This window comes from Camelus dromedarius, chromosome 30 (genome assembly GCF_036321535.1).
Source record: "Camelus dromedarius isolate mCamDro1 chromosome 30, mCamDro1.pat, whole genome shotgun sequence".
NCBI lineage: Eukaryota > Metazoa > Chordata > Mammalia > Artiodactyla > Camelidae > Camelus > Camelus dromedarius.
Window position 1 is genome coordinate 18,660,935 of NC_087465.1, and position 26,848 is coordinate 18,687,782.

Below are 26,848 nucleotides of genomic sequence, written 5' to 3' on the forward strand. Positions count from 1 at the left end.
TCCTAAGAGTTTCATCACAAAGAAAATATTTTTTCTATGTCTGTAATTTTGTGCCTCTATGAAATGATGGATGTTCACTGAACTTTTTGTGATCGTCATTTCATGATGTATGTGAGTGAAATCATTATGCAGGATACCTTGGACTTACAGTGCTGTATGTTGATTCTATCTCAGTCATGCTGGAAGAAAAAACAAAGGAAAGTATTCCGGTACTGCTTCAAAAATAAAAGTAAAAATAGGGATCTACAACCATTTTCTACTCAATAAAGATTAAGTGAATCTGAAATGTCTGTTTTCTTCTAAGGACCCACGTGTCAGCAAATTGGACTGTTTCCCGAATGTGCTCCCACTTTCTTGCTTCTGGACTTTTTTCTCCTTGTTTGTCCTCAGAAGTTCTACTGATTTCTTAAGGCTTCAGTGCTGCCATTTGCATAAGGCCAGCAGACTTAGAGGGTCCTCTGTGTGCCCAGGTGTGTCCATGGACCCGTGGCTCTGGGGAAGACAGCACGGTTAAGGCTTGTTGCCTTCTCTGAGCAGCTCTGTAGGTGATGGGGACTGCAGCCACGTGTGCAGTGCTGCAAAGGAGGTTGCAGGTGTGCTTCAGGAGAAGACAGCAGAAGTGATGTTCATCCTGGGGATGCCACTGTGGTTTCACGGAAGTGATGCTTGTGTTGGTTCTTTTTCTTTTCTTTTCTTTTTTTATTGAAGTATAGTCAGTTTACAATGTTGTGTCAATTTCTGGTTCACAGTGCAATACTTCAGTCATATAGGAACATCATATATTCGTTTCCATATTCTTCTTCTCCATAGGTTACAACAAGATATTGAGTATAGTTCCCTGTGCTACACAGTATAAACTTGTTGCTTGTGTTGGTTCTTTTCAAGGGCTTGAAGGTTCTGGTTGAACAGCTGCAGTCAGTGGAAGGAGACCCCAGGTCTGAACAAAGGCTGTAGGTGTTTTCTAATGGTGGCGTGTGGGAGAATGACAAACCGTCTGTGTCTAGAGGGTCAGGTGTGTGGAAGAGGCTGGAGACAGACCATGTCTAGATTCTGAAGAGCTCTGATTGTCATGCTCAGGAATTTGGGATGGAAACCATGGGAGAATCTCATGTAGGGCATAATTGGATGGATGAAGATTGTGTTAATGAAAACAGAGAACATAAGGTGTCCAGGGAGAGGAAAGAATTGTGTGGGTGGGTCTTGTACATACCGAGCATAGGGTGCATCAGGGACTTTTCATTGGTGATTTCTGATAAGAATTTGGGAGCTCAGAGGGGCCAAGAAAGTGGATGTTCGAGTGAAAGATTAACAAAGCATTTTCTTCTTCTTTATGAAAAAAATGACCTTGGGTTAACTTTCTACCTCTGCTTGCCTGGAAATCTGACAGAAGTGAATGCTAGCTGCGTTACCAGGCAACACTGCTTATGGCAAGAATGACCCACAAATGGGAAGCTGCATGTGGACTGGCAGGTCTGTGAGTGAAGAGAACTGCCCTGTGAGAAGGTACAGGTCTGGGCTTCCTGACATAGCAGGGCTTTGCCGTCCCCGGGCCTGGGGAGCTCTGGGTCTGAGACTGTTACCATAGAAGTGCTTCCCGATGTTTGGGACGGCTAAGCCAGGGAGGCTTCTGCACTGTCCTGCATGTTCTCAGGCTCTCATCTCTGACCTGTTGGTGCACACCCTTAAAACCAGCCTCCAGTCAGCTTTGGAGCATCCCTACTGGTGCACTGCTTGCGGCCTCTCGTGAACCCATCACCAGGTGAGGCTTCCTGGGTTCTGTAAGTTCCCCTAGCTGAGCCTAAGACTCCAAAGGATTGACATGGCTAGAAGCGAATATTGGATTTACTTATGCATGACAAGGAAAAAACTGAATTTCTTTTTTCTGCCCATAAAAGAGAATATTCTGGCTTTGTGTGACCATTTTCCTCCACTGAACCCCAGCAGTGGGCCAGGTGTATGTCCTTAGCATCTAGCACAGTCAGTGCTGGTCATTAACAGATGCTCAGCCAGTAATTGTTGCATAACTGATATCAGTACATATTTATTGATGACTTTCCATATTTCAAGGACTCTGTTAGTTGCCAAGATACAGACACATGTCAATATAGCCCTTTCCTCAAGAACTTCATTTTCTAGCAGACAGAAGGTTATATTTAAATTCTCAAATTTCCCTCTCTCTCTACCAACCAATCACTTAATTATCATTGTCATCCTTCTCCTCATCATATTTAGCATTTATTGAGCACATATTATTTGCCAGGAACTGAGTTTGGGCTTTATGCAGATTATCTGAGTCCTCATAGCAGCCCTATGAGGTAATTACTAAAAGTATCCCCATTTTACAGATGAGAAAACTAAGTCAGTGGAACCAGGATTCAAAATCCAAAGTCTGACTCCAGAGCCCACCTTCTCAGTTACTCTACCCTTCTGCTTCTTGCTGCCATCATCTCAGTGATACTTAGGTGAAATATGTTTCAGGCATTTATCTGCTTGGGCCATAAAAAGGACAAAACTGCATCTTGTGTATGTCTAGAAGTAAATTAAAGCCAGTTACTCTTCAGATGTTTCAGACGTGCAGTGGATTTAGGACTGATGTAGCAAAAATGTCTAGTTCTCATTTGCAAAACTGCTGAGTGAGAAATCATTTAAAATCCTAGGGAGGGCTTTAAAAACATACATAAAGAAAAAAAAAACACGAAAAAAACAACAAAAACAAAAACAAAAAAATCCGATTTAAAAATGGATAAAAGACCTAATAGACATTCTTCCAAAGAAGATAAACAAGTGACCAACAGGTGTATGAAAAGATGTTTAAATATCATTAACATCAGGGAAATGTGAGTCAAAACCACAATGAGATATTACTTCACACCTCAAAAATTTAAAAATAAAACTACCACATTATTCAGCACTCACCACTTCTGAGTATACATCTGAAGTAAACGAAATCAGTATTTTAGGAGAGATCTGCACTCCTGTGTTCATTGCAGGTTTATTTATAATAGCCAAGATACAGAAACAACTTAAGTGTCGTGGATGGATGAATGGATAAAGGTGTGATGTGTATATACTATGGGATATTAGCCACGAGACAATGTGATTGAAACTGGAGGGCATTACGCTAGATGAGATAAGCCAGAGAAAGATAAATACTGGAAGATCTCACTTATGTGTGGAATCTAAAAAGAAGAAGGAGGAGGAGGAGGGGAAGGGGGAGGGAAAGGAGAACTCAGGAAGGGAATAGTGTGGCTGCCAGGGGCTGGTTCGTAGGGAAGTGAGAGGATAATACTGTATTGTAGACTTGAAATTTACTTGAAATTTGCTAAGAGTCGATCTTAAGCATTCTCACCACATATACGCATATGCAAACAAGACAAAAACACATGTGAACACACAAAATGTTGGATCTAAAGTTAGAAATTAATGTCTAATATAGTTCAGATGAAAGCTCAGGCTACAGGACTTTTGGGTTTTACTTTACCGTACATGTGCTAGTTTAGTTTTATTCTATACTTGTGGAAATCTCAGATAATTTTATTTTAAACTTTAATTATGCCTTGAAGAATTTTACAAGTGTTGTTATGGGTTTAACTGTAGTAGAGCGCTCTGCATACTAATACTGAATTTTATTGAGCACAGGGAACTGGAAAGACTTTAATCTGTCCAATTTGTATTGGTAATGCTTGAAAATGCCTGAAAGACTATTTCTCTTTCCTATTTTTGTAACTGACTCCCCCTTCCTCCCCTCCCTTCTTTCACCCTCCTCTGGTTTACTTGGGGAAGGACTGTTTGATCTCCTGCCCTGGCCAGGCCCGCGCATGTACTGCTCCATCATGTTGCTTGGCTCCTCTGCTCCGGGTTCTGCCTCCACTTCCCCCAACTCCTGTGCGAGGCTGCTGGGGGAGGTGACAGGAAGTTTGAGCCTCTCTTCGTATTCCTCTCCCTAAGTCTCTGCAAGGCTGTGTGCTTTGGTAGGGAGTCTATATGCTATGTTGTCCAAGTGGGAGGCTTTGAGAGTGAAGTAGGGACTATTAGCAATTACACCAGAACATCAGACAGACACAGAGTGGCAGTCCCAGGCAAGCTGAAATGAAGGTCACCTTAGTACAGGAGACATTTACTGAAGGTTTGTGGATAACAGGAGGGAGACATAGGGCAAGCAACAACTTAGACTTGATTATCACTCACTCATGGTCTCCTTGAAAGTCCCTCAGAGTCCCTACCCTGGGAGATTCTTAGGAGCTTTCCGGTTTCCTCAGGCCTCTCCCTGCTGCCTGTGGCTCAGGTTTGGGGAGAGAGGGATTGGTGTGAAGGGTCCTCTTTGCTGCAGGGTCCAGTAGGGTAGCCATGTAGCCACAAGTGGAAATTTAAATTTAAACTAAATAAATGAAAAACTTCAGTTCCCCAGTAATTTCACCACATTTCAAGTGCTCTGTGGCTCCATGTGGCCAGTGGCTACCACAGCATGTCCAGGATCTCAGAAAGTCCTGTTCAGCACTATACTCTCCTCAGATGGTCCACTTCCATTCTTAGTCCCAGGTCTTTCATCCTCCCCGCCCTCCGCACGCGCACACGCACACACACACACACGCACACTTATACACACACACACACACGCACACTTATACACACACACACACACACACACACTTCAACTGTGTGGATTCTTCTGTTTATTATGCAGAAAAATGGGCCATTCAGGCTTGCCCAAACAGCCTCTTTCTTTTCTACTAAAAAGAACTATCAGAACTCTGAGGTGTTTCCCTCAAAACCAGAGACCTATCTGCCTGGAGAGGAGCGGTCCCTCACTCCTAGAAGGCAGAAGTATCTGCCGTCGGTTCTGGTTTTTCTAAAGTTATGACACTGATTTTCAAATGTGATGTTTGGAAGCCACATTCCACATAAAGTTTTATTACTTTATCATTATATGGTGAATAAAGAAGTATAAGACGTTCTAAGTCAAATCCTTTGTTTATTTGGCTATAAAAAGCAAAGGGAAGAAAATGAAAAAAGAATTACAGCTCAGCCTTTGGCACAGCGTCAACTTTGAAATAGAAAGTATTTGACTTGTACTGGGGAAGAGTCTGCACTGTGTTAAATAATCTTGCCAGATGGCCGTCCAAACAAATGAACTGAAGCAAAACAGGCCAGATTTATGGTTTCACTGCAGTCAAAAATAACTTTTCTATTATTAAAAGTGAATAATTTCATGTTAAGGTGTGGTTTACATAACAATTCGGGGTTGTGAGATATGCTGGAAAGCAGCTGTATTGCAGAAGGTGGTGAACACTTGCCTGAGAAAAGAGGTGCTCATTTTGTCTAGTCAATGCCAAGGGTGTGGGCTTATAATCCAGTTTTTCCAAATGAGCATCAGATTGGGGCATAAGCCTCTGATTGGAAACATGGATTGCTTGAATTTTGTCACAAAACTTTCTTCCATTGCTCCCCCCCTCAAAAAGCTGAAAGGGGAGACACTGCTCTTTGTGGTTTCTTTCTTGGTAACCCGTTTTTTTTTCTCCCCAAAGGGAGGATCAGACTCTGTGTGCTGAAATAGCCTTGCAGGTTTATCCTGTTTATTCATCTAATAAACTTTAGAGTGCATTTTGATGTCTTTTCCTTCCAGGTTGGTTTGGAATTTACTCTTCCATTTCTGCCTTTGGTAGAATAGGTAGACAGAAGCCAGGAAATTATGTGCAAGGAAAGGGGTGTGCCCAACTCACTACTGGAGATTCTGGTCAACCACCAGCTAAGGGTCATAAACTAAGGCGCATGATTTGGGAAAATAGTACGAAAGGATGATGGATATTGAATAGAGATAAACACTTTAGGTACCTAAGGCTTAGTTCATGTCTCCCACCTGGCTCTCCTGCATCCTTCCTTTGTATTCATTCATTCATGACCCACTGTATGCTCCGCACTAGAGGAGTAGCAGGGAACAGCAGCACGGCCCCTGCCTTCACCCAGCTCCTGGGTGGTGACTAAGGGAGACCTCACCTCCTCTCTGAGGAGGTGGTGAGGAGTTAGACAGATGAAGGGGTGGGGGTGGAGGTGGGGGCAGGGAAAGGGACAGTGAAACGCAGGGGGAGCTCTCTAGGCAGAGGGAAGACCAAGGGCAAAGGCACTGGGGTGGGATTCAGGATGTGTGTGTAAGGGGCTGGAGGGCCAGCAGGTGGGGCAGGAGTGCCTTTGAACATGGCCGAAGCGGGAAGGGACTCACATGTCAGCCTTGGCAGGATCTAGAGTTGTATCCTGAGAGCAAAGGAAGTTGGGTCAAAGTGCATAAAGTAGGAATTATATGATCAGATTTGTGTTTTTAAGAGCTCAGTGGTTTCTGCCAGGAGGATGCATTGAAAGGATGCAAAAGTGGCCGAGGGAGATCTGCTAGGTACCGCTGAGCAAGTAGAGGTGATAGAGGATGGGGGCTTCCACCTGGGTAGGAGCAGTGGAAACAGAGTTGAGTATATGTATGAGATATTTAGGAGGTAAAGTCCAATGGACTTCATAATAGATTTGCCACAAGGAGTAAAAGAGAAGGTGGTGTTGAAGATGACACTGGGCTGGGAGGAGCACATCACACTAAAGGTGGAGACTGACTGGGGACAGGAGGAGGAATAGTTCCAAAGAGGCCAGAAGGAGAGTGAGGAGCAAAGCTCTGGTGTGGTCTCACCAGAGGTCCTCTAGGAGTGGGAGGTGGGAGCAGTGCCAAATACATTCCGGGAGATTGCAAAGTCGAGCAGGCTTGTGCCCTGCTCTCCAGAGGAGGCTGCAGGGAGAGGCCATCATGGCACCAGAGAGGCCATGTAAGGGAGGTAGTGTGGCATGTCAAGGTCTAGGATGGCTTGAGCAGCTTCCAGTCTCCCAGGACCCCATGGGAGAGGCAGAAGAGTTGAGACAAGGCCAGGAGGCTGGGAGGGTCCTGGAGGAAGAATGTGGGACGTTATCAGTAGATGAGCTGTGGACTAGGCCAACTAGAGAGCACAGGAGAGTCGTGATGGGATGATGAGTCAAGAGTGGATGATGGGATGGTAGAGACAGGAGTCCAGACACCAGACGGAATGAAGTTCTCCTCAGCAGATGACAGACAGCTCATGACCTTCCGGGACAGGAGACTGTCCACCTCACCAACTCCATGCCTGATCATGGGCAAATGCCCAAAGAAAAAGGAGATGGGGGATAACGGGATAACTGAGTTTCATCAGGAACAAAAGAGCCTTGAGAAGATTCTAATATTATAACAATTCAGTGACTAATGGCAATCAAATCTGGAGAATAGCTGGGTTAATCATAAATGAGATTGGGATAGTTAGCTAGCTATTTGGAAGGAAAAAGTAGATTTTAACCTTTACCTGTACCAAATGTTCTAGATAGTAAATAAATAAATAAATAAATAAATAAATAAATAAATAAATAAATAAATAAATAAATAAATAAATAAATAAATAAATAAATAAAATAAAATAAAATCAAATCTGAAAGAAAGCATAAGGCAGTATTTTCTAATACTTGAGTGTGAGGGCCCCTTCTAAGCTATAAGTAAGATGTGAAATTTTAAAGAGAAACATTGACATATTTAATGATAAAAAGATTTTAAAATTTGCATGCAAAAATATCTCATGACTGAATTTAAAATGCACACAAAATGGGTATTAATCAGCCATAAAAAAGAATGAATAGTGCCATTTTCAGCAACATAGATGGACCTAGAGAACATTATGCTTAGTGAGATAAATCAGACAGAGAAAGACAAATACTGTATGATATCACTTATGTGTGGAATCTAAAAAATAATACAAATGAATGTATATGCAAAACAGAAATAGACTCACAGGCATAGAAAACAAACTTGTGGTTACCAAAGGGAAGAGGGAAGAGGGGAGGGACAAATTAGGGGTATGGGATTAGCAAATACAAACCACTTTGTATAAAATAGATACACAAAAAGGATACACAGTATAGCACAGGGAATTATACCCATTATTTTGTAATAATGTCTAATGGAATGTAATCTGCAAAAATACTGAATCTCTATGCTGTACATTTGAAATTAACACAACATTGTAAATCAGTTATACTTTAATAAAAATGCACGTACATTGGGGAAACTATTATAGCAAATAAGGCAGAAGTTTACATCTTAACAATTCCTACTAATTCATAAGGAAAGGTTAAGATTTCAAACCATAAATAGGCAAAGGACATGAACTGACATGTTGTAAATGATTAACATAAAAAATGTTTAATGTTATTAGCTATATTCAAGAAATATACTTTAAGAATGACATGTCTTTTAATGTCTATCAACTTAGGAGAGATTTTAAAAATGATAATACTCATTTCAGTTGAGCATACAGGAAGACATTCATTTTGTTGTTGGGATTGTAAATTGAGCCAGATCATTTGGGGAGTAATTTGGCAATCTGTACTAAGGGTTTAAGGAGTTTAAAATTGGAAATAACCTATGTTTTCCAAATAGGGGAATATTTTAGGAAATCAGTATCTATCTACATGTTGTACGATTATCCTTGGCCATTAAAGTAGAAAATATTTAATGACATTGGAGAGTGCATATGCTGTAGCATTAAGTGGTTAAGAGCAACATGCTGAATTATATATACAGCATGATCACAGCCATGCAAATAAATACGCAAGGAAATAGTTGGAAAAAAATGTAGCAATCTACCCGTACTTATTTTTGAGTGTTGTAGTTATCAGTGATTTTATTTTCTTCCTACCTTTCTGCACTTCTGTCATGCAGAAGAATTCTAAGTTGGAAAAACTAGAAAATAATCTTTGTTAGAGGTAAATATGTACTTTTAGCTTTACTGTAGCTTAACTAATGGCTTCTAGTTCTAATGGTTCCAGATGATTTTGTTGGCCAATGCATTTGTCTCAAGCTATTGAAATGGACACTGCTGATGATTCAGATGATACTTTTATGGCCCTCAGTCTGTGTCAGGGGCCATATTAAACTCATTTAGAACTCATCGTACTCATATGAGGTAGGTCATATTATTATCCACATTTTATGGAGCAGGAAATTAAGGCACAGAGAGGTTAATTAATCTTCCAAAGGTCACATTGCTAGCAAATGGTGGAGCTGGGATTTGAACTCAGGTAGTGTTGCTTCAGTGGTCCTATCCTCTACACGCCATCTGGTTATATTTAAGAGAATCAACAACCCTGTCTTTCAGAAAACCAGGCAATAGTAAAATCTTATGAAAACAAACTAACACCAGACAACATTAATAAATGTAAAATGACATTCTTGGGTCATGAATCTTACCTATGAAATATGAGAATTAAATTAGATGACCTTTAATACCCCTCGGATGTAAGTTCTATGACTGTATTTACTAGTAAGAAAAATTGACCTTCATTTACTGTACTTCATTTACAGTTATTTTCTCTGCCCATCACTGCCTTTCCAACCTCACCCTTTTCTATTGGAGACCCTCCCACATGGCCCTTGACACCGTCCCTCCCCATAGCCCAGTTGATTGGCTCAGGGGAAAATATATCACCCAAATCCGGCCAATGATTTCTGAGTTTGGAATTGGTGCTCCGGGAGTCTAGCCCAGTCTTGACCACACATGCTGTGAGTTCAACGTGGGCCTCTCGTGGCCACTTTTCACCATGTGCTGGGAAGCAAAGAAAGCAGCTATGTAGAGAGAGGAGAAAAGACACGCACAGGGAAGAGAGGAGAAAAGACACGCACAGGGAAGAGAGGAGTCCCGATCCTGCCGTCCCCCAGAGGCCGGGTGAGGGGACGGGACTGAAAAGGTGGGGAGTGTGGCTTTCTTGATCTTGGGTCTAGGATTCCACAACGTCTGGCAAAGCTGTCTGACCCTGGACCCTACAATACACCCCGTGTCCCCTCAATAAACCCGCTGCTTGTGTTTGCTTCATCTAGTTTGGGATTAATACTTGCTACCACCCATGTAGGACTCATGGGCAGCTGGTCTCCAGCATGTCCGGTTTGACCAACATGGTGAACAGTGAGACACTTTTATATCGAGCCCCTTTGCAAAATCTGACTTGAGATGTTTTCCTGTGATGATCTGGGCATTATCATGAAGTCAGCTAGAGTAAGGAAAGTACTGAGAACCAGAAGTGGCAATGAGGATGATACCAAAAGAGATGGTGAAGGACCTGCTAGCCAGCTGGCTGGAGGCTTCATTCTGGGGTCCAAGGTTAGCTTGCAGGTTTAACTTGGACACTTGATTGTTTTCAGGTTACCTAAGGCTTACCGTGCTTTGGGGGGTTGATTCATAGTCAGCCATCTAGTGAGAGACCCCTGGATCAGTCAGTAGGCCTGTGTCCTGATGCCCAGGGAGAGAGAGTTGTGTGCTACTCAGACCATAAATCTTGACCGACCTGTGTGCAGGGTCCCCCTCGGAGTGGAGGCACTTACCTGCTGGGCACTTCGCCAGCCCCTGCGGGTCCCCTGCAGCATCATCCTGGGTCCTGTCTCTCTTGCTCCTGTTACTGTTGGTGTCTTATCCTTGGTCTTTCTGTTTGCCAGGCAATCCTTGCATATAATTTAGAGAAAATGGGATCCAATTAAACGAATTAGAAGTGGCTGCTTCTGGGAGTGTGATGAAGGGGTGGAAAGGGGCAGAGCAGAGGACCTGCTTTCCATATAAGCTTTTTGTTGCCCTGATTTTTTTCACTGTGTACGTATATTACCTAGACAGAGACAATCACTGTAACGCCCAGATCCCCATTGTAAAATAGTGTCTGTTATGTTTAGTGTCAGCTTAGATCCTCTCTCCTGGGACGTTGACTCAAACCCTTGTGGCCTCCTTCCAGTCACTCTGCATGCTCTTTATAGCACAGACCTATGCTGTAATTTATTTCATTTAGAAATATTCATTTTTTTTTCACTTACACATTTATTGAATTCTTGCTACATGCAGAGAATTTCTATGTAGAAACTGTATGTTACTGAACACTTTGTCCTACACTAGGTAATTATTAGGTGATCAGTAGAGTCATTTGGTGTTGGTGATTTTGAGAATGTACATATTCCAAAGGAACTTTAAAAAATGCTACTTAGTGGGCAGGGTATAGCTTAGAGGGAGAGCGCGTGCCTAGCATCCACAAGGTCCTGGGTTCAGTCCCCAGTACCTCCCTGTAAATAAATAAATAAACAAACAAACCTAATTATCCCCCCCCACCAAAAACATTTTAAAAAACACAAAAAACAAACAAACAAAAAAATAATAAAGATGCTCCTTAGACTGAATAAATGTCCATGCCAGGCTTCAGAATATTCATTTCCTTCTCTCTTTACTCGGGCAATGATAGATGGAGAGCAAAGAGCGATTCAGCCTGAGGAAATGCTCTGTCTGAACAGTTTTTCATTCATTCACTGAAAAATTTATTGAGCACCTATTACGTGCCGGGTAGTGTACTACACGAGGTGGATGCTGCAAGCAGGACACAGCTGCGCCCTCAAGAAGTGTAAGGTCTTGGAGAGTATTTTTTGAGGGGAAGGTAGCTTTCATTTTTTTTACATGAGAAGACTCCATTACTTCATTAGGTGTTTGCTGCAGCATCCCTGTAGATGGTGGGCATTTGGTCAAAACTATTTTTGCAAGTATGTGATTGGCACACAGCTTTGCAGGACAACATCTCCAGATTCTCAGTATTTTCTCCTGCTCCCCCCACTGAGGGCCATGCATCTGGTTAAAAGGCAGAGTAAACCAACCAGCAGAGAGGAGAGAGGTGCTGCCTTAGGATCACAATGGATCCACAGACTAATAGCCCCTTAAAACATCCACTGTGCAGAACATCCACTGGGGAGCGTCAGGGCTGTGGGGACGCCCAAGTCTACCTACGCTCTGTGGCCTCAGGACAGTTACTTAACCTTTATGAAGACCTTTCATTCTGGATAAAATGGGGGTGATGGTTTCCACACACAGCTATTGTGAGAGTTAATGAGACAATCATATGGAAGCATCCAGCACATTGCCTGGCACATAGAGGGAGCAAAGTGAGTCCCATCTCCTATCCCACTGCGTCTCAGGAAAAGTCAAAGGGCTCAGGGTCCCCTGTGCCCAATACAAGGGAATCATAGAGGTTCACTGCTGAGGAGTGGGGCTGCGGCTGGCGTGGGAGAAAGCAGTGGGTGTCCAACGGCACGACCTTCTAGTTCTCAAACAGGCTGAGCTATAAAACTGTGTCTCCACTGCTCAGTCTACTAATAGATGAAATAATGATGGCCAAGTGTAACCGAGAAAACATTTGGATGTGGTGTGTAAGCTATTTACTAAGGCCAGACATTTTTATTTTAGAATCTTCTTCAGAAATTGAAAAGAGAAAATTCTGGTATTTGAAGGCACTCATCCAGATATCTGATTCCAGTGTTTGAGTATTTTGCCTTCCATTTGGGGACTACTTCTCTGTGCGGGATGACATGTTATTTTAGGTAATTCTCACAACAGTCTCATGATGTAAGAAACTTCCCTGAACCAAGTGGTACACCATGAGTCACAGCCCTCCCAACCCCAGCGAAGGCTTATTGGACTAGGAGTAGATAAAGATAGTGCCCAAGCCAGGCTAATTACTTTTCTTCTCTTTTATAATCATTCCCATTATAAGAACAGGGCATATAAAGCTTAAATCACATGTCCAGCTGTCTATCTTGCAAGAGGCAAAACTCAGATTTGTCCCCAAGTCTGTTGAACTCCACACCTGCTGCTTTGCTGCACAATACATATTCTTGGCCTTTGCAGGTGAATATACCAAATTCCAGCGATCCTAGCCTTGGCCTAGAGGAGGGTCTGCAGGCTGGCCTGCACCAGAATAGACGTCTCTTTTCCTCTGTTTGCTGGACAGCAGGACCAGCTGCATGGGTGAGCGGCTAACACAGCCGGGCAGTCATTGCCAAGGGAATGGGTGGGAGCTGTAATCATCAGGGCTGAAGTCTAGAAGAGAGCTGTGCCTTCCATGTGTTTCTAAAAATAACATGGATTGTGAGCAGTTGATACAGGGAAGATACCCCTTTGGTTTTAAATTATTTTTAACTGTAGGTAAAACCTCAGTCCCTCTAACCCCTGTGAGCCTTTCTTGGGTATAGTTGGTCATCCTTTATGTAAATAAACAGCCTCCAAATAGAAGCAGATACACAAAAACTTTTATTAAGTGGAAGTTAGACTTCATGGTAATTAACCACTTACAAATGCATTTAAATGCATGTGTGTGGACACCGCAGAAGTCAGAATGGTCTTCCTGAAAGTCCAGTGTTCTGGCTCGGCACGTGCCAGTGCACCCCAAGGTAGAAACATACACGCAGTAAACACAGGTCAACGAGGACGTCAGACTAGATTGGCAACACCATATCCACTGTTACAGCTAAGCATTACAGAACATGAAAGTCCAAAGACCAGAAGACTATTACTAAAGTGATTCTTACTCTAGACCTTTACTTCTACGTAAATGCTTCCATCGGACCAATGCAGCAAACCCTCAACTCTGGGGGGACAGCACCGTTTCTATATTTTACCCTTAAATGGGCCACAGAAACTGTAAACGTTCTGTGGCCCTCCTGATGTCCATTGCAGGTAGATGCCAGCTGTCCCCTTGGGAAAGTGCAGTTCAGTTTAACTGGTGTGAACATTTTATATGGTAAATCTTCCATCTGAAATTTTTCTTCTATTTCAGTTAGCACCAGTTTATCTGAAATATTTTTCCTGGTGTTATATATTTAGGAAACATTTTTTTGTTTTGTTTTGTTTTGAAACCAACACACAAAGTCCCAAACAATGGAAACTAAGCACATTCAAAAAGTTGTTTCAGAGAACAGCATTTAGAAAAACAACATCATTTAAACATTTGACAAATCTATGTACAAGGTGCCCAAAGCTGGCGAGGAGGATGGCTGAGGAACAGTCACGGAAAAGGTTTATTAACCTGAACCCCCCACAGGCTGTGTATTTACAGTCGGATAGGTTTTCAGAAATGTAGTATCAGAACATCTGAATTTGGCTAAAAATCCTAGAAAAAGACACATCCCCGACCCTAATAACTTCTAAATAGGTAGCAAACATATCCAGTATAACCACAAGTAACCAGGTTGAGAAGTGTGTTTTTCCGTATTTTACATACACACAGTTGAGAAACTTTCTCAATGGACATAGAAGAGAACCGCGATGGCAGAGAGACAGAGTTCTTTGTTTTAACATCGTCAGATGAAGGAAAGAAATTTTTTTTTCCATGCCGAATAACGTAGGAAAGTGCTGATTAAGGAGCAGATAAATTATTAGGGAAAAGGGTTTCATGGAAACACAAAATCAACATGATGGCTGAAGAAATGTGTGTATATCCTATATGGACTTTCCAAAAAATATAAGTAATGCTCTCTGTGTAATTTTGAAAAAAAAAAAGATGATCAATGGTTTTGCTTTGCTGGACACTATTTTTATACTTTGTCCTTTGAAACTATATAATCCAACCCCTTTGGAGAATAGCTTTTTCCTTAGATTGAGAATTAAACACGATAGACACAACCTATGCTATATTTATCCAAGGCAGTATTCACTAATTCATGCAGTTTTTTTCACTTGCTAATCCAGTGTCACTAGAACATCCACCTCTAAAAAAACTGGGCACATTTTGTAACAGCCAACAGTTTCCATTTCTGCTGAAGAAGTACACTTAAACTATAAACCATTTCTCATCTGTTCACCTTAGTGGCTGAATTTATTTAGAGCCTGAAGTTTCAATGTACTGTCTTTAGAAATGTCAGCTAGAAGTATGCAGATGGAAGTTCTACATCCCCATCATGACAGGCATTCAGGTCTGTTTTGAATAATTTGTGGTTGTGGTTATTCTCTAGGGAAAAAATTTGACTTGGATTTGATACAAAATACTCGTTATTCTTTGAAAATGCATAGTTGGTAATTTTTTACATTCATTCACTGATATTAAAGACTTTTGTAAGCAAGTACTTACCTCCAAATGGTGGTAACGTTGTATTTTGAAAGATCTCTAAAAATTGGAGAGCATTGTCACATTGCTTTTGAATTGGTGCCTAATTCCAAGTGAACGCCTGTCAGTTAACACTAACATTGTACAGGAAGAGCTGTTTCTTGTCTGTCTTTCTCTTTACTTCCTTGGCAGGCACTAAAAAGCAACGTTTTCTACTGACAGCATTTCCAATAAATACCCCATTTAAGCCATTTTATAGTTTTGTCTTAACATGTTAGATTTGGTGTAGAAAACAATTTGAAAGATGGCTTAATTTTGAAAAGTAGAGTGTTTTTAAACCTCATCATGGGCTAAGGGCAACAGAGGTTTTGTGATGACCGTGGTGCTCTCACTCCTCGGCCCCCTCATTTGCAAAAGATTACCGCAGGCCACTCAGCAGTGGTATTTGATGATAGTCACAAACCCTTTGGGACCTAGCGATTTTTTCTTATCCTGAGTTCTTCCTCCAAGTATATAGATTTTGATACACGAAACACTTTGGAAACTACACTAGTATCTGGTTATTCCAGAGAGCATATGTTTCAATGGTTGACCATCGTCCAACCATTAATTATAAAAATAGGAATTTCAGGTCACATTGTAGGAAAATATTGATTAATGGCATTTTTTAAAAACATATATGATCCACATGCCTGGATTATTTTACACCCAGGACATTTTCAGTTATTTAAGTTATGGAAGAAGTATGTTTTGGGGGTTTTGAGTTCTTCCCTAAAATCTAAATATATTCTAAAGCTTTCTACCAGTGATCACAGAGGTTCCCCAAACAGTCGGGATACTTTGGAAGAAGAAGCTTTGCTCTCATCACAGGGCTTGGTCAAGTCACAGTCATTGATTTCTAATTAGCAGAGTGTAGGCGAAAAGGCGTAAAAAGCAAAGCAAGGGTTTGTAATCTGCAAATTGATGCATCCTTTTTTTTTTTTTTCTGGTCCCCCTTGAGTAGGGGTAGTTTATGATTATGCTACACTATAGATCCCTGAGGGGTAATCCCAACTCTGGAGCCACTGGCCTCCAAAGCTCTGCCTCTTTCCTCTCTGTCTTGGCCATCTGTGCCCAAAACATGGGAAGGGGGCGCCACCGGGGTGAGGGACACATGCTCCACAACATGAGCAGATTGGAATAGTTTTCTCTTTGCAGAAATAGAATGTGGAAACAATTATAGCCTGCAGAAGCCATGTCCTTTTCACCTAATAAAGGCCAATTGAGCTTTCTCCTGCTCTGTAACCCTAGGCAGAGGTCAGGGCCCGGAGCAATGAAGTGTGAAGCCCTCTTCCTCTGCCCCATCGCTCCATTGGCTTTGCACTGGAAGGGAAGGGTTGGGTAGAGGACTTGCGAAGGAGGCTTTGAGTCAAAGTGAAAGGATTAGACACCTGCCTCACCATTCTTTATGAGGGAGTCTGACTGCATCCTTTGTGAGGAGTATGGCCCGTTGTATGCCTTACTACTCTGTCTGAACGATGACCAAAAACTCTTCAGATAAATGGAAACATTTCCCTGAAGCACAGGGGGAGTAGCTTCATCGACTGAGCCTAACATACCAGTCACAGTAACACTTAGCCCCTTGGACCTTAGTTTAACAGGGAGGAATCAGGAGCATGGAAGCAAAAGTGTTCAATCCAGAGCTTTTGGAAGCAAACGCACGTAATAACAGCATGGCCTCTTCCTCGGGGAAGTGAAGGCAAAGAGGGGAGAGGAACATTTCACTAGCAAATTCAAGGTGGTTGCGGTAAAATGACTAATAACCAGAATGGGGACTGTCTTCTCTCTCTTAATTTCTTCTCCAGAGTGCTGGTTTTCCCTCTTCAGTCAGAGATGTACCGAGAATTCAGAAGAAAATAGATGAGCAACTTAAAAAATTTTTTAAATATATATATATTTAAAAAAATTTATTATTTTTTTGGAGGGAGGTAATTATTTATTTATTTTTTAATGGAGGCACTGGGGATTGAACCCAGGACCTCGTGCATGCTGAGCAGGCACTCTACCACTGAGCTATACCCTCCCCCTGCAGCTTTTTTTTTTTTTTAACTGAAAATTTTGTTCTTTAATGACAGCTCTCTTGCCTTTTTCAGGCATTGCTACTTGCTCCCCTGGTTAATTTTCTGAATTAAAAATTTAGGGACTTGATCCTAGTAAGTATGTAAATGTTAACAGTTAATGAGACTTGAGAATTAATTTTTAACACTTTCATAATACAAATAAAGGGGATCTTTTCTTTGGAAGCTGGTAGTTAATTATGTGGATGACATTCAATATGAGAGAGGATTTTTTTTTTTAAACCAAGGACTACAGTTTAAGCATTGAATTCAGAATCTCCTCCTTCTTTAAAAATCTATACTTAACTTTCTTTTGGAATGACAGCTTTTTCTTGTTTCCTAGAGCTTGTGTCCCTTTAAGTCCTGGCACTGTCAAGCATTGGTGCCAACCACTACAAAACGGGCTTCTTTTCCAGCAGAGGAGGACAATGCCCACCTGTCTCCTCCCCCAGTGTTGTATTGCTTTAGAAACAGAATCAAAGTATCATTTATCAAAAAGCCCGTGAATGAAGTAGGTGACAGGCCACCATGGGTTAGGCCCCTTCTAGAAAGCTCCAAGACTGAACTTGGGAATTTTAGGCTTTACCCTAAACTCAGGATGTGAAGCCTGGTGACCTCATGGGAGAAGGGTAAGATGAAATCCATTCATGCACTGGTCAACCTTGTAATCACTCATGATGGCAGAAATCTCAGGCCCTACCAAAGCTGTTTAAATTGCATTTGTACTGAAACATGACTTAACCATATTACCAAGTGTTTCCAACCTGAGTGGTCAGTACTTTTCAATTTGATCATTACAAATCGTAAATCTGAGCTGTTTTCACATTTTTGTTTTTTGGCATCAATGTAAGTTTACATGGATAACAAATGCTGAATGTTAACAGCAAAATAACTTTTTTCCAAGGAGTCAAAACTTTCACTCAGAACACTGTAGTAGCTAATAAACTATAATTGACAACTTAGATGGTTGGAATTTAGGAACTAGGGGCATGGTAGGTACCCTAAAGCGATAAATTTGGGGGTGATTAAGTCTGCATTTGACCATGTGAATGCGTGGGCTCTTTACTTCTATGCTAAAGACCTGGATTGCAAGGATGGGTGGAGAACATGGATCCCTGGGTCTTCTCAGGTTTAGAGTCATCCTGGGAGACTGTTCTGAGCCAGCTCTTCCCCTCCTCCCTGCAGGCAGTAACAAGGCTGGCTCACAGGTTCAAGACCACTTGAACCAGGTTGACCTTGGAGGTGGTGATGGTGACCCTAAATATTCTTATTCTACACTGGGCTCTAGGCAAGGTCAAATGAAGTCAAGTATCTGAAAGAGACATACTTTATTACATATGGGAAAGGATTAGTGATTATGCCGACACCATCAGGACTCTGGTGTAAGATACAGGCTAAACTTAACTTAGTTCATCCAAACGAAGGAAGCAACTTCTATTTTTTTTTCCATAACACGTTTCTTCCCATTTTGTCTTTGACCTCAGACAAAGATGTTAAGGTTTTCTATGTGGAAAAACCCCATTTTTAAGGTTAGTGGACAATCTAAACTACCTAAGTACCTACCTACCAGTTCTGAAGCACGGATTTTGCCATGTTGGAGGTGAAACTTAATGGAACTTTCACCCTGGGATGAAAATGCATGGGACAGGATGGAGTGGGAAGGGGTGTGGAGGGGCTGGCAAAGGGCTTTGGCACAAGGAGGCAGCGTGTGCTATCAGACTGCAGTGGCTCTTTGCCAGCCCCTCGTCACAGTGGTCACGGTAATGAAAACAGTCAGAAAGTTAGGATTACAGTCATTCAATGCTTTGGGGCCTGGCCTGGGCATGCCAGGAGGCAGAGTGAGAGCTGGATAATACTTCAGTATATTTCGATCAGAGGCAAGGCTAGCTTAAGGATATTGTCTTTTGATATTCAAGTCTTCCATGAGAAGGATTCCTGGGGAAGAAATGACCTCTTTCCCTTCTTGGATGATAGTTGCCCAGAGAGTGCCAATGGTGAGTTTGTGGGGCTGATGGAAGAACTTGACCTGATGGCTATGGAATGCGAAATCTGCTGTTCCCAGCAGTTGAAACTGATGGCCAAAGGCTGCATCCGCCCATGTACAGGTTTTCTTTGGCCTGCACAGTGTTGGCCAAGAATTTGAATTTAGCTGAAGTATCAGGTAACATCCTATTTCCCAGTCGGAAGATCTAGCAGCCCTGGGCCTGATTTCTGCATGGTTCTGATTGTCTAGAGCTGGGGCCCCCTTCAAAGGGGCATGTGTTCTCTGGTTCACCACAATCTCTGCTATTCTCTAGTGCCCTTCTTTTGCCTGATCTGCATCATTCAGTGACAGTATCTGCCTGGTCTTTCTAAGGCATCTGCTATTTACCATTAGGAAGCTTCTATTGAAATACGAAGCAAAACTCGTTTGGTTCAAAACCATGCAGCAGTAAACACTTCTTGGGAACTTTAATGCCAACAACAGAGAGATTCCAAGAGAATGAAGGTAGAGATTTGCACACTGCCTGGTCTCAGAGATGAGGCCGTACACATCTTCCCCTAACTCTGTGCATTTCTAGTCCTCATATGTGCACATACTAAAGCTCATTTGAAAGCAAAGTCTGAGTGACCCTCTGACCACCTCATAGGAGGTGCCCAATGGGTGTACAACCATTCTATCCCAGCTTTTTTTTTTTTGATGTTATCTGCAAACTTGACTAATCAGTCTAGCTTCTGAATTACTAAAATCTTAGAAGAAGGTGCTTTCTTGTTTTAACAGTGAGTGGGCTAGAAAACACTGTACAGCATTATGAAATGGTTTTGGCCAAGCTCCGAATTGTTTGTGTGGTTAATAAACTCTCCACATAGCGCCCTTCCTTGTCTTCCGACTCTTGGGAATACAGTGACTTCCTGATCTCAGACTCGCGAGTCTGTGAATTCTTCATGTGCAAAATCAAGCACTTGTTCTGATAAGGAAATTAAAGTTCTTTAGTTAGTGCTGAGGACGAAGTTATTTTAAATGTCACTGATCCCCTAAGAATCCTGTCTTTGGGCTCACATGCCATGATTTTAGAAATTTCCATCAAGTGATACCTGCTAGTTAAATGCAGCTTTGTGCTTCTGGTAGGCTGAGCAATAAGCTTGTCCTTGTGACAGAATCTTGTCATTTTTACACTAAAGAATGTACAAGTATATTTCTCCCACTGCCAGTAAGCATATCTATTGACATTTTTAAGATTTAAAATATACTTGATGATTCTTAAAATATCTCCCCCCCCCCAAATACTTTGAAAACACACTGGTAATGATAAAAGGAGTAGCTGCTGCCATCTTGATTCTCTTGTAATAATCTTTCCATCGGATCTGCATTTCTACTCTTGCTGCAGAGGGTTAAGTGAAAAGATATGCATCGAAACACTTGCTTAAAAGAGGCATAGCCCTTTGGAGAGCAGGAATTGCTTATAACGTTAACACTTCCTGTCTGGTAAAATATTGTATTTTAAAAAATAAGCTACAATGTATAAAACCAAGGTCATTTCCCACAAAATGTTCATGTTCTTTGTGATTACAAAACACTGCATCTTGTAAAATATTTCCAGTTCTGTTAACTCGAGAAGTTAAGTACTAATGCTTAGTATAAAAGTGTCACATTTCTCAGAACTGCAGAAGCCTAAGCAGTATATTTCTTGTCTTATTTGGAAAATTAAGTTATAATTATTGTATTTAAGATTACATTTTGACACAACACATTACCATTGTGATTCTCAGACTCACAAGAAAAGTTATAAAACATGAGATTGTCTTCAAAAAAAAGGAACTATTTACAAAACAGGACCAGATGTAAAATTCCCATTTTGGTTTCTGGTCCTATGACAGATACACCTTTTAAAGCATGTATATCTCATTGGATCTGGGCTTTTTTCAAAGTCAGTCACCATAAGCAAACCAGTTGGCCTTAAATACCTTTTATACTTTCTTGCTTTATTGGTGCGCGTTACTTAGTGATACAGTTGGTACCTAAAAGTGCTAATCTCATTTTATTTACTGACTTCTGGTTTGACTAGTTACAATGCAAAAGACGTAAGGAAGCAGTTCCGATCTGGAGAAATTCCCACAGGTATGGGGAACGGGGAGAGCGTGTGTGCTGCTGGTTGGGTTATTTTCTTAGAGAAATGAGTTTTCCAGTTGACCCGTGTGCCCAGCGCATTCCCCAAAATGATCCATATTCATGAATCCTGCTCTGTTTCCACTCATTTGTATGCACAAATTCTTCCCTGCGTTCATACAGGTCAAAGCTACAGTTGACATGGTCGAGAGAAATTCTACAGGGTCTTGTGAAAAAGCAGCACCTTGTCCACAAAAGTCCATGGAAGTTTGCTCCTTAACATGCCATTAAAACAAAATGAACATTTATAACGCCCTTCACCTACAGAATTCTGCGTGTAACTAACAACCAGTCATCCAACTGGCTAATTATAAAAAGGAACACCAAGGTGTCAGATTCATAATTACATTCAGAAACAGCCTTACATGAGTCTGCGAAAACCCACCAGGGACTGCGCTGTGGTTCGGATGCCAGCCTCAGAATGCAGGACTATGAAACAAAGACACAGCTCTGTTTCACAGAGCATTCGTCCTCACCCCCAGAAGTCAGAACTGTCCAGTTCATGTCAATTTATCTTGAAATGATATCATGTTCATTAAAAAAACCCAAAAACCAAAAAAACTGTTCTGACTAGAAAAGATGCTGGAGACAATAGAAGCCTTTCTAGTCTTAGGATCCTCCAGATCTATTTTTTCACATACCCTTTAGTTTTCCCTGAGGAAATGTTTTTTTTTTTAACAGTATTTTGCTACTCTTGTCAAGGAATCCTCTCCCATATGTACAGTTCTTGCCACTTTTCTCTAAACATTCCCAAGTGAATGCTGCGCTTTCCTTTTCCAGTGAAGTCTGATGAAGGCGGTAATGGGTTCCAGTAGTGACGGCTAATTCGGAACCCAGGGCTGCTTTCAGTGTGGCTTAGTGTGACACCAGCGACAGCTGACTTCAACTCAAGTGCTCCTGCAGTTTGATAGCGGGCACGTCTGTTTCAGAAATCTTGCAACATCCATGTAACTATTTCTTGTTGGAAAGCCCAAGAACTGTAACCCGCATCATTCTCTCTTGTAAGTTCTCATCTGCAACGCGGTTAGGACTGGACAAGGAATCGTCTCATGAAGGGCACCCGCCCTGCTGGTGCCGGAGCTGTGGACAGGCACGCACATTCCTGCCCAGAAACCCACTGCCCTCTTCCTGACACTGGCTTTTGCCAAATGAGGGAGGAAACTTTTTAGCAAACAAGGTGGAGAGAAGTCCCACTCAAGATGTACACGGCAGTCCTGCATCCCTGGGCGGAGCCGCTCGGGTGGGAACCTGGCAGCTCCCTTGGAGGTGCCCAGGGATGGTCACCATCGGCCAGTCAGCATGAGGGAGGTGAGCCTGAGCCAGGCCTCCACAGTCCTCTGGTGTCTCTTCTCTGGCCCCCGACTCACTTGCTACGTGGGTACTTCCTCCAGGCGCTCACACTGCCCTCCTATAAATGGGATGGACATCCTCTGGGAAGAACTAAGGTTTAAACGACTGCCTGATGAGCTCTCTCTGCTGTGGAGCTATCTGGAGAATGCCTGTCCATCACCAGGAAATGCCTTCTTTGGAGAGAGGTGAGACATCTTGTCTGAAGGGAAGGGTATCAGGGAGAGAAAAGTTAAAGGCTACAACATGCCTTCTTTAGAAAGACTTTGGGACCAGAACCCACTGCACCGCCATTCTTTCGCACAGACAGGTCTCTGAGATGCCCGTGAGGGGTGGGGCTCCCGGTAACTAGCCACGTGCCCTGGGACCTTCCTTCCCACCCATCTCCCTCCTCCTCCTCCTGCAGAAAAGAGACAGAAAAGAATGTGGTACCACAGAGAAGGCATTAAAAAAATCTTGGGCTTAATTTGGCACTTCATTTAGTTCCAAAATATAACAAAATAGCTCTTTTTTTTTTTTAATTTTAGTGTTTACAATCAGTGCTGTATCTTGCAACTTGTAGCCTTCTGGGTGCCTTGCAAGAAGTTTCGTCCGTTTTCTTCAAGGCCAGCCAGGTGAAGCTTGGTAGTCCCCTAGTCATTACATGCCTTGGTACAGGGTGCGGGGGTCTATATGCAGGAGGTACTGAGGGTCTGTGCCCACTTGGGAGCTAGAGAAGACAGCCCTGGGCTGACCAGCAGAAAGGAGCCCCCGAGTGGTGGGGAGACGCAGAAGAGTGTATGTAAAGACGGTTTTAGAAAGGAGAAGAAATCCCAGGGAACTGGCATTCAGTTCTACACTTCTGCTTACACCTGTGCATTGGCTAATACCGAGGTAAGGACTGAGCTGGGCTCAGCCAGGCCAGAGCTCAGAACTAGTCATGGGCTGTACTTCTGGGGGCAAAGTCACAGAGCCCCCACAAAACCGTCACTCCAGGATTGCTCCACAGCAACCCTCTCTCCCCACTTCTGTCCCAAAGTCCAGGGGTTGGGGGATAGACTGAGCACCTTATCACTTTAATCTCTCGCTCTCTTTTTTTTTTTTTTTTTAAATAAAAACCACCTTTATTTCTTTCTTTCCCTTAACGAAGGCACTGGGAATTGAACCCAGGACCTTGTGCACACCAAGCACATGCTCTACTGCTGAGCTGTACCCCCTCTGGATTAGTGACTTAATCCAAAGATCAAGGGCCAGGGAGCTTTGCTGAAGGAAAAAAACCCCTATACTCCAGGACTGCACCCCAGCCATCACTGAAGCACATGGTGCACCTGCTCAAATGGTTGACCAGCACTGGCTTCACTGCAGCCGCTGGGCAATCCAGCCCCAGCTCAGGGCCTCCTGGACCTCACAGCAGAGGTGCCTGTGGGTGAAATGACAGGATGCCTGGCTGGGGTAGAGGATGCAACTATGTCTGAAAAAACCCTTTCCTGGCTCGCCTTGTCAGTACTGAGACATCCATTATAGCTGGTGCTAGGTGGCTGGTGATCAAGGTGCACTACAGCACTTTCTCTGCTCTTTTTTTTTTTTTTAATTAATGAAGGAGAAAACAGTATCTCTTACAAGGAAGAATGTTTAAAACATCATATGAGAGTTTAAAAAATAAAATTGCCAAAATATATGAATGCACAAATTCTAGATGTTACACCAAAGAGCCTCCTTCTATTCCCCTTATTTAAAAACAGGGTATCTGTTACGACTAGATGACTTCTTTCTACTCTTTAAAAAAAGTGTATGTACAATCTCTAAATATATTAAACTTTGCTCTGTGCAATTTCATTTAACATCCCTATGGCTGATTCTAGGCCCCCATCCCAACACAGTGCATCCTCTAAGGTGCTCTTACTTCTTTGCATAGGTACAGGAGGAGTAACTTTAGCAGGGCAATCAAGAGTAGGGTAGACAGAGAATGAGCTTATTTATAGGGCTTGACAACTACTCCGCTGTCCCCGCACCACTGCCACCAAGACAAACAATAAACACACCAGGCTCGAAAGTCCAATTAAATGGAACACAGTGCAAGCCCTGGTCCTACTAAACTGAGAAATTCCTATACCAACACGCATTTTCCTTTTGGTGTTCTGTATGTTCCCTTCCGAGCAAATTCTTAATGACTAGCTCCAATATTCTGATAAGAAAAATAAAGGTTTGGACCTTCCCTTTTCCCATATAGTCTTTATATTGTCCATTAACCCATCTCCCAGACACGCTAAAGCATAAAACCTATATAAAAGTGCACTCAGAATGGATGCTGACCCCACGTGACTTTCTGAACAGACAGGGACGTGTAGGCAGGCTGTGCTCTGCTGCCTGAAGCCAACCTGCCAGGAGAGTCTGGAGTTCTCTACCTTTTCTGAAACCAGTTGCGGTGGCGTTTTGAGGGAGGGCCTGATGAGCCATTGACCTGGCAACAGCTGTCAGACGAGCGGCGATGAGCAGATCTGAGTTGTGGCTGGCATCGCATCGCATGAGGAAGCTTCGAGGCTTTCCCAGATGGCAACGTGGGCCAGGTCCTGGCTGCGTTGTGACAGGGAGTGGATGAGCCGGGCTGCCTCTCGAGGAAGGGCTTCCGAGGAAGACTCTCAGATGTTTCCCCTCAGTGACAGCGGCACGTCTTGAACTCAGCTGGGGCTGAAGTCTGCTGGTGATGTCAGTCAAATGTCAATCTTTTTTCGAGCTTCTGCCATCCGGGGCCCTTCAAGCTAACAGCTCTACCATGGTTCCATCTGGGGCCATTCTTCAAAACAAAACAAACAAACAAACCAAAAAGACATAGAAAAGATCACGATGTGTACTGCTCCCAGAAGTCCAGTGGAGAACAGGGAAAAGACTATTCACAACGAATGCAGGGATTGTTTTTTGTACAAACGCTACTGAATAATGTGTAGCCTCCTTTCTTAAGTGTCAAAAAAAAAAAAAAATCTCAGAAACGGCATTATTCAGAAAGCTTATCAAAATAGACCTTTCTAGGTCAAACGGGCTTGGTTGGTTCAATTGCTACACAAGTCCACAGTTTTCAGACCTAGACATACAGCCCCCCAAAAGGTGGCTTTTCACGGGAAAAAAATAGTTACAGCTGCTGTAGGCTGGGTTCGCAGCAAGAACAGGGAGGGTAGTGACCTTTCGTGGGTTTTCCTTTTTTTCTTTTTCTTTTTTTGCTGTAATTCCACCAAGGTTCCCAGAAGTGCTTTTCCTGGGCTTCAGGCGTGTTCTGTTCGGAAGGAAAAGCGCTTTCTGAGGCCCTGCGTGGAAGGCGAAGGCAGGAGCATCTCCGGCGGGCGCCGGCCAGGGCGGCGTCGTCAGTCAGTGAACCTCTGGCAGGCCTTCTTCCAGCGGCAGGCCGTGCACCACATGTCCCGGTTCTCCATGCCGTACACCTTCCGGCACTTCTTGCCCTCTCCCCGGGGCTTCCTGGAAGACAGGTGAGGACAAGGGGTTCAGTGCGAGGAATCCAACGGGCAGGCTCTGGAGGGCTCAAAAGAAAGATCTAGGGAAAAAAAAGTCAGGAAATGTAGTAGGAGGTCCCTCTAGGTTCAGTCTTTAACCTGTGCTGGGTGTTTTCACAGCCGCTGAACTATTAACATTTGCTCCTTGAAAGAAACTTGGTCTTCTTAGTGCCTCCAGTAGTTTTTAGGCACAGAGTTAGCACTCCGTACAAATTTGGTAACCAACTGAATGAACAGAGAAATTACCTAGCACCTAATAGGTATTCAAGGAATGTTAGGTTTTTTTTTAAATCTTATCAAGGAATGTTAGTTTTTTTTTTTTTTAATGTTCATAGGGAAAAGGAAATGATCTGTAGGGAATGCCACTGTACCCCATGATAGAAGAACCAGTGATGGAAACAGAGTCAAAAAAATAGGAGAACAAAATAGTGGCATTAGAGCCAAAAAAGGAGACAGTCAGCTACTCCAAACACAGAGTATAGAGGACTCAGGACCGAGCAGGGGCTAAGAGACAAGAGCTGGGAACAGCACCGCATTCTCCCAAAATTCACACATTGAAGTGCTGACCCCTTGTCCATTTGTGCATGTGTCCATTTGGGCAGCTTCACAACACTGAATTTAAAAAGGGAATACAAGAAATACCAGTAGAGAGCATTACTCTTTCAAGTTTTAAAACATGTACTTTCAAATGCTCTCTTGCTTCAGGAATTTCTAGCATTCTGGTTAAGGGAATCCTGGGGAGGTTGTCCTTGATCTGGGTTAAAAACTGTATCTTGTAGTTCATTTTACACACAGGTTAATGCAACATGGCTTTAAAGGGACCCAGTAGTCAGCATTACCTATTC

The 26,848-nt window shown here is 42.7% G+C and overlaps 1 protein-coding gene and 1 non-coding gene across 2 annotated transcripts in view; both read right to left on the minus strand.

The window, feature by feature from the left end:
• Window positions 1–13,116: 13,116 nt before the first annotated feature.
• The window catches only part of ZNF704 (zinc finger protein 704), a 178,741-nt gene continuing 165,009 nt past the window's right edge, over window positions 13,117–26,848 (minus strand). The window contains exon 9 of the mRNA XM_031441425.2: window positions 13,117–25,968. Within this exon, the coding sequence (XP_031297285.2) occupies window positions 25,857–25,968 (112 nt within the window). The 3' untranslated portion in view covers window positions 13,117–25,856. The remainder of the gene's footprint in view (window positions 25,969–26,848) is intronic.
• On the minus strand, window positions 23,646–23,717 carry TRNAT-GGU (transfer RNA threonine (anticodon GGU)). The gene has a single exon. It is a non-coding gene; the product is annotated as a tRNA-Thr (tRNA).